Below are 11513 nucleotides of genomic sequence, written 5' to 3'. Positions count from 1 at the left end.
CGGGATCACGCCCTGAGCCAAAGGCAGACGCTTAACGACTGCGCTACCCAGGCGCCCCCATGCACAAAATTTTTAAATACCTTCTGGAATCCCTAAATGCTAGTGTCAGATCCCTACATACATTCTCAGTTAATGGAAATTTTTAGCCTCAGAGAGAATTAGATTTTGGAGAGAATAAATTTGAGGTTAATTTGGATGATACACCAAGGTATGACTAAAAAATACTGTGCTTAATTTTTCTCATGTAGTTTACCAATTCTTCTAAAGGCAGTTTTAAAGGTCGAAAATGTTTTAATTTCAGCACTGTTAAAAATAAATATCTTGCTTCTCAAGTTACTAAGCAGCATATTCATATAGTTATTCTTTAAAGGTAGATGAGTGTCATTTCACCTCTTCTACAAAATGGTTTACTTTATTTTAAGCATTCTGGAACAAAAGCAAATGAAAATTGACTCAGAATAAAATATCAACATATATTCCTTTAAACTATGGATTTTTAAAGCTAAAAGGGATTTACCTGATTTTATAGTACTAAATTCTGAATTTCACAGATGAAACTAATTTCTCAAAAGGCATGTGATTGCCAGCGTGACTTAGCAAATTAGTGGCAGAGCCAGGAATAGAGCACCAGTCTCTTGTCTTCCACCTAGTATTCTTTCTACTACCCCACTACCCTTATCTGTGGATTAGGAACTATAACAGAAAGGATAAATAGTTTCATCCTTTCAAAACAATTTAGAAATTATCTTCTATTCTAGTGTTTGTAACTTAATCCTCATTGATCAACTAAAGAAAATATATAATACTAGGGATCTAATAGATAAGGATATAGGTCCTAATCTATAGATGAATTCCTTAACTGCTAAGTTATCAATTTAAATTTCTTTGAACTATGCTTACAGTGGTACCATCCAACGCTATAGACACAAGCTGTATTCAGTCTAAACACTTTCAAAATAAAAGCAAATATATAGATATATAATAATTCATTTATCCAAATGAATGTATAAAAAACTTGACTGCTGGGAATTTTGACTTGAAAATAATAAACCACATCCACAACTTGACAACTCAAAATTTCAATTCAAATTACCCACACAAAGCCTAAATGTCCATTGAATAATGATGTTTCTTAGAAAAAGATGAGTGAATATATTTTTGGAATGATGACAGAGAAGTGCATCTTTTATAACCACTATTGATCAGAAGTATAGCTTCATTCACAAATACATAAAAAGAGCCAAAATTTACAGAAAAATTAGTGAGCATTAAGAGAACATTTTTTGGTAGCAGTTACATGTTTGGGTTTACTTATAAAATTTATATATGAAGTTTTCTATCCTAACAGTTTCATAATTATAGCCTTCATGCTAGAACATGTCACTTTTTTCCACAATGATGATGAAGCTAAAAAATTAGAATTGAAAATTTAGTCATTCATTTGGCATTTTGTAACTTTACATAATTTGCTTAAAATGTGCTTGATTTTGGTTCATCAAAAACCGAAAAATGTAAAGCAATATCAAACAAAAACACACAGTTTTCTTCTTAATTCTTAATTACTTACAAGTAAGCAGTTTAATACAGGAATAAACTTTTAAAGAAAACTTTGATTTCTAAAATAATACACTGATTTGAGGTAAATGTATAGTGAACCATGACTGAGGTGTGACTGGATTAGACTGCTATTCATTTTTATATATCAGTATGAAAATAAATGGATTAAGGGGACTACAAAATACAAATATTTATGTGAAATTTAAAGGAAACTACATACCTTTCAGATTAATTTTAAATTGTATATAGGTAAAAAAATCTTGTTAGAGGAAATTATTTTGTACAAATCACTTTATCAAAACTCAAAACCAATAAAACTTACATTCTGAACATAAAATAAGACTTAAAAAACCCTAATACCAAAGAAATTAAAGTGAAAAATACTTTTAAAATAAAAAAACCTATACTATTTATCCAATGTAGAAACTGTCATTTACAATAGCGATTAATATAAGCATGACAACATATTTTTATAGTGTTACAGTTAAATATTACTACCTAACACCAGAGAACACACCTTTATTTTTGGAAGGAGACTGTTTAAAGTTCTTTATGTCTGTTTCACAAGTTTTCCCTGGTTCCAATTCGTTTATGTGAGTTGTTTTTACATTACTACCAATGTTACCAATTTTACTTTCTTTAATATGCATGAGTCTATTCAACTTTGTGTCTGTGCAATCCTCAGCTTTCATTTCTTGGACTGAATCCACTCCTTTCATAGTTCTAATTTCAAAAAGATCTTCAACTAAAATGCAGTTTGAATGATTAGCCAATCTATTGTCTCTATCACTTTCAACTAGTTCATTCTTTTCTTCATTTGTATCCATAGGATCATAAAGCTCAGGTGAAAAATAGATAGATTCATCCTCTGCTTCTGTTTCAGAAGCTCTACGTGAAGTGGAAAGTTCAGCTTCTTCACCAACTAGAGACAATTCAGTGTCCGGATCCAGGGCTTCTTCACAGCACAACAGCTGTTTGGAATCATTTATTTTAAGAAGATTAGAATCAATCTTTATTGATGAAATAGTGATTTCCGATTGAGCGCACGGTCCAAATGATGAGTTCACCGTCAGAGATGAGGACTCACATTTATCAGTGAGTGGCAAAACTGTTTCACATCCCTTTTCTGTTTCAAAAGTGGAAACACTAGAGGCACAGTCCTCTGGTGACCTGAACTTAGGTGTTGCAGTCAGAATTTCACCAGTAAGATAACGTCCCAAAGAATTAAAACTAGACCAGCTAGTTCTCTTTGTCTGTTTGTTGAAGGTTGGGCTTGTGGATCTGGAAATCACAATTTTTTCTGCTTTCACTGCCTGGTCAGACTCTTCCAATAATACAGGATCATCTATGAATACAAAAACTTAAGAGTGTTAATTTTCTGCTCCTGATAATATAATAATTGTTACATTAATGTAATTTTTGTTAAAAATACTGAAATAACTGTATAGGATCGTAATTTAAAGCCCGCAACCAATAGTAGCAAGACTTCCATCTTAGAACATAAGGTACAAAATGTGAACTCTGAAAGGAATCCTAGGTCTCCAGTGATTCTGAGCCCAAGTTATAATGCTGTCTGGTAAACTATCAAATTCCACACCAGAGGACTCAGAAGTGAATGAAAAAAGGAGGGGTAAAAAAGGAATAGGAAGAGGGCTGAGTAACAGAGGAAACACACTATAAAAATCTGCCTTGAAAATCCACTAACCAAGGATTGGGAAAAACTGACCTACATTAATTCCCTAAAGGAAACTGGCAACCACAAAGACTAAATTATTTGTTTAAAGTTATAAAACTGGTTAGTATTCAGACCCAAACTAGAACTTATGTTTCCTGATTACCAGTCTAATGGCCTTGAATTCAATATGACATTTATTTTTTTTAAATCACCAGATACTACAAAGTGAATATTTAATATTTGATATATTAAACTATCTTATATTAGTTAAAACAATTAAAATGATATCCAATGATACAGACTACAGTTTGGCAAACTTTCTCTATATCTGGCCATACAATAAAGATTGTTAGGCTTTGTGGGTCATATTGCATCTGTTGCAACTATTGGCATACCTCCTTTTATTGCACTTTGCTTTACTGCACATTGCAAATACTGCATTTTTTACAGATTCAAAGTTTGTGGCAACCTTGAATCAAGCAAGCCTATAGGCAACATTTTTCTAAAAGCATTTGCTCACTTTATGTCTCTGTGTCACATTTTGGTAATTCTCCCAGTATTTCAAACTTCTTCATTATTATTATTATATTTGTTATGGTCATCTGTGATCAGTGATCTTTGATGTTACTATTGTAATTGTTTTGGGGCACTGTAAATCACACCTATGTAAGATAGTGAACTTAACAGACAAATGTGTGTGCTCTGATTGCTCCACTGACCAGCTAGCTGTTCACCCATCTCTTGCCTTTTCCTCAGGCCTCCCTATTTCCTAAGACACAACAATATTAAAATTAGGCCAATCAGTAATCCTACAATGCCCTCTAAGTGTCCAAGTGAAAGGAAGAGTCGCATATCTCTCACTTTATTTTTGTCTCTCACTTTAAATCAAAAGTTAGAACTGATATGGTTAGTGAGGAAGACATGTTGAAACCAAGATAGATCAAAGAGTAATTCTGACTTTCAAGTTTTATTATTTAAGAAATACATTTTTGGGGAAACCTGGGTGGCAGAGTCAGTTAAGTGTCTGACCCGTGGTTCCAGCTCAGGTCATGATCCCAGGGTCATGAGATCAAGTACCACATTGGGATCTGTGCTCAACACAGAGTCTGCTTAGGATTCTCTCTCCCTCTGCTCCTCCTGCTTGTGTTTCTCTCTAAAATAAATAAATAAATCTTAAAAAAAAAATCCATTTTTGTAAGGCAACAGCTGCCATAGATAGGATTCCTTTGATAAATCTGGGCAAAAAAATTGAAAGCCTTCTGGAGAGGATTCACCATTCTAGATGCCATTAAGAACATTCATGATTCAGGGGAAGAGGTCAAAATATCAACATTAAGAGGAGTTTGGAAGGACCCTCATGGGTGACTTTGAGGGATTCAAGACTTCAGTAGAGATGTAGTAGAAATAGCAAGAGAATTAGAATTAGAAAGGAAGCCTGAATATGTGATTGAATTTCTGCCATCTCATAACAAAACTTCAATGGAAGAGGAACTGCTTCTTATGCATGAGCAAAGAAAGTGGTTTCTTGAGATGAAATCTACTCCTAATGAAGATGCTGTGAAAATTGTTGAAATGACTACAAAGAATTTAGAATATTACATAAACTTAGTTAATAAAGTAGCAGCAGGGTTTGAGAGGACTGACTCTAATTTTGAAAGAAGTTCCCCTTTTGAATAAAATAGTATCGCATGCTAGAGAGAGATTATTCAGTAAAGGAAGAGTCAATTGATGTGGCAAACTTCACTGTGGTCTTTTTTTAAGAAATTGCTACAGCCACTCCAGCCTTCAGCAAACACCACCCTGATCAGTTAGCAGCCATCGACAATGAGGCACAACCCTCCACCAGCTTTTTGTTGAAAGCTCAGATGGTTAGTATTTTTTAGCAATAAAGTATTTTTAAATTAGGGTATATACATTATTTTTTAAGACATAATGTTATTGCACACTTAAGAGACTACAGTGTAATGTAAACATAACTTTTATATGCACTACGAAACCAAAAAATTCATTTGAATTCCTTTATTGTGATATTTGCTTTATTGTGGTGGTCTGGAACCAAACCCGCATATCTGAGGTATGTATGTACTCAATTATGCTGTTCTAGTGCAAAACATACTATGACTAAACTCTGCTTTTGTGTACCATATGTAACTGAATGGATGTGACTATGTTCCATTAACCTGATTTACAAAAACAGATGGCCGAATTTGTTTGTAAGCCATAGTTTGCCAATCCCTGATATAGACCATTATATTCTAATAAATATACATATTTTAAGATTTATTTATTTGAGAGAGAACGCACACACAAGTTGGGGGGAGGGGAAGAGAGAGGGGGAGAGAATCTCAAGCAGACTCCTTGCTGAGCATGGAGCCCTACATGAGGCTCGATCTTACGATCCTGAGATGAAGCCCTACATGGGGCTCGATCTCACGATCCTGAGATCATGACCTGAGCCAAAAATCAAAAGTCGGATGTTCAACCAACTGAGCCACCCAGGCACTCCTCTAATATATTTTTTAAAAATTATTTTTTTTATCATTTAGAATAAATGACTCTCACTTCCCTAAACTAAGAAATTCATGTAAGAGAAGTATCTATAAATTAGACCAATTTTTAATATAGCCTTTAGAAAAACATGTATCATTTGTACAGCATTTTACCATGCTATGATATTTATCATCTTATTAAATCTTTGCAGCCCAACCTGACGGATAGGTATGCAGAGATTACTTTTTCTATTAAGATTCAAAAAAGTTATGTGACTTGCTCATGGTCAGAAAGCTAAGGAAGTGGCAAACCTGGTAAGTGGAAAACCAGGAAATATGCTTAGGTCTCTTGACAAAAGTCTGTTCCCATTCCAATACACCATACTATTTCATTATTTTATGATAACACCTTCTATTTCAGACCAACATGTTTAAGGAAATTAATCTATAGCACAATAGATATCATTTCACTAGATATAATGAAAGACTTCTCTATCAAATGTAAATAGGTAAAACTTTTCAAACCTCTTTCCCTTCCAGAGATGATGCCTCTTGGTAGAGATGGACTTTTAGTTATTGTAGGACACTGTCGTTCTTGGACACACATTTTTGCTTCACCTTTTCTAGGATTTTCTGGTGCTATAAGACTTGCTGCTTCTGATAAGTAAGTTAAACTATTGTCCTTCAAACAGGTCACTTCAAGTGTAGACTCACTGTCCTGTATACACTTTCTGTCTGCTTTGGATACACCAATAACCTTCTGGTGTTTTTTGGAAAATTCAGCCAAGGACTCCAGTGCACTTTCAAAGGTTGAATGATGCTGAATCTGCTGCCGTACCCATTTAGAAAGTCCTAAGGAAAAAAGTAAACCCAAGGAGGATATTATGCATTAAGAATACACTTAGATAATTTTTCTAATGATGTAATCTACATGAATTTAAGGTATACTGAATGATTCTCAATATTTTCCTGCCTAAATATCTTCATATGTACCTATGCTCATGTATCAGTAACTTTTTTTTTTTTATACGCACTGATTATCAGTTGGAGGGAGGGAAGAGGCAGTGGGAGCAGAGTGGAAAGGGAGAAATGTATTATTTGTCAGTTTAGAATATCTGGGGAAATAAGGCAAATTTAATTTCATCATAATTTCCTACAAATATTGCTTACACTTTAATTTTAGGGAAACTAGAAGTTGTAAACAATACAGTCTTCCATTCCAACTTTCTAACTTTGATTTCTTTCATGAAAATAAATTCAAGATTCCAGTCTCATAGGTTTTTTGTTGCCCTTCTCCCTCAATTCCGCATATGTCTTAAACTGTCCTAGGAATGAAAGGAATAACAATGTTATTGGGGACATATCATGTCCTATTTATATATTTATAACAATTATTTTTTAATATATAAATAATCAAGTTGTAAGGGATATGATTTGACCTGTGACATGTGAAAACTATATAACTTTGAATCATATTGAAAGCATAAGGTGTTTTGTTTCATTTCAAAATGAAATTCAAAAATCAGATATTTGGACTTTTAGAAAATAAATATTCTCTGCTGGTGTTACTAAAACTATCATCGTTTTCTGAAGTAGTTTAAAAAGTCACTATGGGGGGCATCTGGGTGGCTCAGCCAGTTAAGTGTCTGCCTTCAGCTCAGGTCATAATCTCAGGGTTCTGGGATTGAGCCCTGTGTTGGGCTCCCTGCTCAGCAGGAGTCTGCTTCTCCCTCTCCCTCTGCTGCTACCCCTGCTTGTGCTCTTTCTCTCTCACACTCGCTGTCTCTCAAATAAATAAATAAAATCTTTAAAAAAGGTCACTATGGTATTTTAAGAAATAGGAAAGTAAGATAGAGCTTCAAGTTGCGATACATTCATTTCAAATACATTCCTTTACTCTTTTTTTTAATGGAGCTTTTCTATATTTAATGCAAATCAAATTGAGTTCTATAGTTAATGCAAACTGAATTTAAACAAAGACAAGCCATCAAAAAGAATTTGTATATTGTGCTATTATTGTCTAGATAAGAAGACTTCACACTTTTATGAATCTCAGAAAAAAATAAACAAAATTCATACAGAAATAATGAAAAATTCTTAATTAAAAAAAAATCTCTTTGGGGCACCTGGCTCGTTCAGTAGGTGGAGCATGAGACTCTTGACCTTTAAAATAAAATCTTAAAAAAAAAAAAATCTCTCAACGAATCTGAACTATCAGGTAAAAATTTAAGATTTTAAAATAAGAAAAACTTGTTTTCAGATTTTGCACTTTTTTAGTTGAAGCATAGTTGACAAGTAGAACATTTTTTAATTTTTTAAAGATTTTATTTTTAAGTAATCTTTACACCCAAAATGGGGCTCGAACTTACAACCCCAAGACAAGAGTACTGTATTCTATCTACTGAGCCAGCCAGGTGTCCCAGAAGAACATTTTAAATAAGCATTTCCCTTAAAGTTCTTTATTTTTGTTTGCTTGGAGAAAATAATTATACTGATTAAACATGAAATTTGCTAAAATTGAAAAACTTTAGTATTATAGTCACTTCTTTCACGTTTGGAACTTTCTATAATCAGAGAACGCTTTTTCAGTGTAAAATGTCAGGTTGCTTTTGAAAACTCAAAGAATCTGAGCTCCACCTGCTGACTAAACACAAGCACTTAACATTTTGCTTTTAGTTATGTCTGGACCTAAGCTCAATGGCTTGCTTTACAGGGAAAGCGCAGAAAAGAGTGCTTTAATCCAGGTGGATACATTTTAATACCAAACCAAATATCAGGCTCTGAAATAGAAAGAGTCCATACGCACAGGTAGCTAATCTGAAAGAAACTTAAAACTTTGTTATCTCTTTATCATAGTATGGTATGAACTTTTCAGCTTTAAAGATAATAAAGATGCAAGTATTTCCAACCGTTCTTTAATAACAGATGGATTGCTGGTATTGACTCTAAACGGACTGTGTGACTGCTGGGTAAAAACCATAGGCACATAGTATTTGTTCATTTGAGCTGGGAAAAAATGACCATCTACTTTATCTTGAGGTCTACAGTGGTGTTGTTTTTCTTTTAGAAAACACCAGCTCTGACTAACATGAACTGTAAAACAGCTGAAGCATTTCTAAACAAACAATCAAAAACTTCAGTACAATCAAGAATGAAAGAATAAAGAATCCTAAGCAGCCAAAGGAAATGTTCTTATGCTCTTAAATGTAAAAACTTATTTCTTGGAAAATTCATTCCTGTGAACAGCTTTTTCCCTGCCAATTCTAAATAAATTATTATTCTGTTACTTAATTAAATTCCACATTCTATGAAATTTAAGGATCCTGATTAAAACTATGTTAGTAACTAACCAGATTCTCCTCTGTAAAGATTTTTTTGTAAACACATAAGCATTAAAAAAGGCTACATTTCCCATCAATGTGAATTTTTCCATGTTTGATCTAATAATGCAAATTCTGTCCAAAATTTTTCTTTAAAACTAGCAGTTATTAAATACCAAAGATTGTTATTAATTCTTACTCTAAGCCCAGCTGAGAATCTTACCAGATATGTATCGACTGGGATTACTCCTGAAGCGATCATCCACTAGAATAAGAGCTCCCCAGTCATTTTTGTGTCGAATACACCTATGAAAAAAAAAAATAGGGAGGAAAATCAAACAAAAATGACTTTGAAAATAAGAGCCAACAGGGTGCCTGGGTGGTGCAGTTGATTATGCATCTGGCTGTTGGTTTCAACTCAGTTTGTGATATCAGGGTCGTGAAATCAAGCCCCATACCAGGATCCACACTCAGTGTGAATCTGCTTGAGAGTCTTTCTCCCTCTTTTATTCCTAAGATAACCATATATTGTTATGGTGCATTATTCTTTTTATAGATTGTTGGATTTGGTTTTTAAAAAATTTTTTTAATTTTAAAAATTACTCAACGGTTGCCTGGGTAGCTCAGTTGGTTAAGTGTTCGACTCTTGATTTCAGCTCAGGTCATGATCTCAGAGTTGTGAGAAAACCCTGTGACAGGCTCTGCGCCCTGTGTGGAGTCTGCTTGGGATTCTTTCTCTTGAGACCTCCCACTCCTTCTGCCTCTTGTTCCCATGCTCTCTCTCTAAAAAAATAAATCTTTAAAAATTAAAAAAAATTTTAAGTGTACAATTTGGTGATTTTTAGTATGTTTACAAAGTTGTGCGCCCTACACCACTATCTATCATACATTTTTATGTTACCAAAAAGAAACCCAGTGTCCACTAGTCACTCCCAATTATCCAATTATTCCCACTATTCTCTGGCAATCATGAATATATTTTCTGTCTCTTTAATTTGCCTATTTTGGAAATTTCAGATAACTGGAATCATGCAACATATGGCATATTGTGTCTGGCTTCTTTCACTTAGCATGATGTTTTCAAGGCTACTTCTATCGTGTATCAGTACTTCATTTCTTTTTATAGCTGAATAATATTCCATCGTATTTATCCATTCATAAGTTAATGGGCATTTGGGTTGTTTCCACCTTTTGACTATTATGAATAATGCCGCTATGAACATTTGGAATTATGAATTCCATATGAATCTCATATGAATTGAACTAGAAGTGGAATTGCTGGGTTGTACAGAATTCAATGTTCAACTTTTTGAGGAACTGCCACACTTTTTTTCCGAAGCACTTGCGCAATTTTACATTTCTGCTAGCTTTGTGTGAGATTATCTATTTCTCCATACCCTCACCAACACTTGTTATTATCCATCTTTTTCATTATATGTACTCTAGGAAGTGTGAAGTGTCATTTCTCTGTGGTTTTAATTTGTATTTCCCTAATAAGGAGTGATGCTGAGCATCTTTTCATGTGCATACTGGCTACTTGTATATCTCTTTTGGAGAAATGCTTATTCAAATTATTGGTTCATTTTAAAACTGCATTGTCTTTTTATTGTTGAATTATAAGAGTTCTTTATATATATATTCTGGACCCTATACCCTTATCAGACACATTTTTTGCAAATATTTTTTCCCATGTGTGAATTCTTTTCCATTTTTCAATAGTGTTCTTTGAAGAACAAAAGTTTTACTTTGACAAAGCCCAATTTATCTAACTTTTTTAGTTGTGCTATTGATGTCAGATTTAAGAAACCACTGCCTAATCCAAGGCATTATTATTCTTTGACCCATTTTGAATTAACTTTTGTATATGGTGTAAAGAAGGGGACTACCTTCATTCTTTTGCATGTGGATATCCAATTATCCAACACCATCTGTTAAAAAGACTTTTTTCCCCTACTGAATTGTCTTGGCACATTTTTTGGGGTGGGGGATGGCTTAAACAATAGGAATTTATTTCTCACATTTCTTGAGGCTGGGAAGTACAAGAAAGATGTGTGAACTGATTTAGTTCCCTGGTAATGCTCTTCTCCTGGCTCGCAGAGGTCAGCCAGCTCACTGCGTCTTCACATGGGTGGGGGTGAGAAGAGAGAGGGAAAGAGAGAGACAATCAAGATCTCTGGTGTCTCTTCTTATCAGGGCACTAATCCCATCATGAGCGCCTCACCTGCATGACCTCATCTAAACCTAACCTTCCAAGGGCCTCATCTCTAAATAGCATTACATTGGGGATTAGGGCTTCAGCATATGAATTTGAGGGGGGCACAATTCAGTCCATGGCAGGAATAAGAAAATTATATAGTATATGAGAAGGTACTAAGTATTAAAGAAAAAAGTAAAAAGGGAAATAGAATGGGAATGTAGGTAGGGGGGTGCTAAATTTTAAACATGGTGATATTGAGTACTGTAAAACATCAT

General features: G+C 34.0%; 1 protein-coding gene across 1 annotated transcript in view; it reads right to left on the bottom strand.

The window, feature by feature from the left end:
- Positions 1-827: 827 nt before the first annotated feature.
- The window catches only part of BRIP1 (BRCA1 interacting helicase 1), a 179914-nt gene continuing 169228 nt past the window's right edge, over positions 828-11513 (bottom strand). Inside the window, exons 18-20 of the mRNA XM_040640924.1 lie at positions 9265-9347; positions 6247-6573; positions 828-2902 (exon numbers count right to left, since the gene is read on the bottom strand). Of these exons, the coding sequence (XP_040496858.1) occupies positions 2052-2902; positions 6247-6573; positions 9265-9347 (1261 nt within the window). The 3' untranslated portion in view covers positions 828-2051. The remainder of the gene's footprint in view (positions 2903-6246; positions 6574-9264; positions 9348-11513) is intronic.

Source organism: Ursus maritimus, unplaced genomic scaffold, assembly GCF_017311325.1.
Source record: "Ursus maritimus isolate PB19 unplaced genomic scaffold, ASM1731132v1 scaffold_24, whole genome shotgun sequence".
Lineage (NCBI taxonomy): Eukaryota > Metazoa > Chordata > Mammalia > Carnivora > Ursidae > Ursus > Ursus maritimus.
Note: the sequence above shows the minus strand (reverse complement) of the source record. Positions and strands in the feature narration are given on the sequence as shown.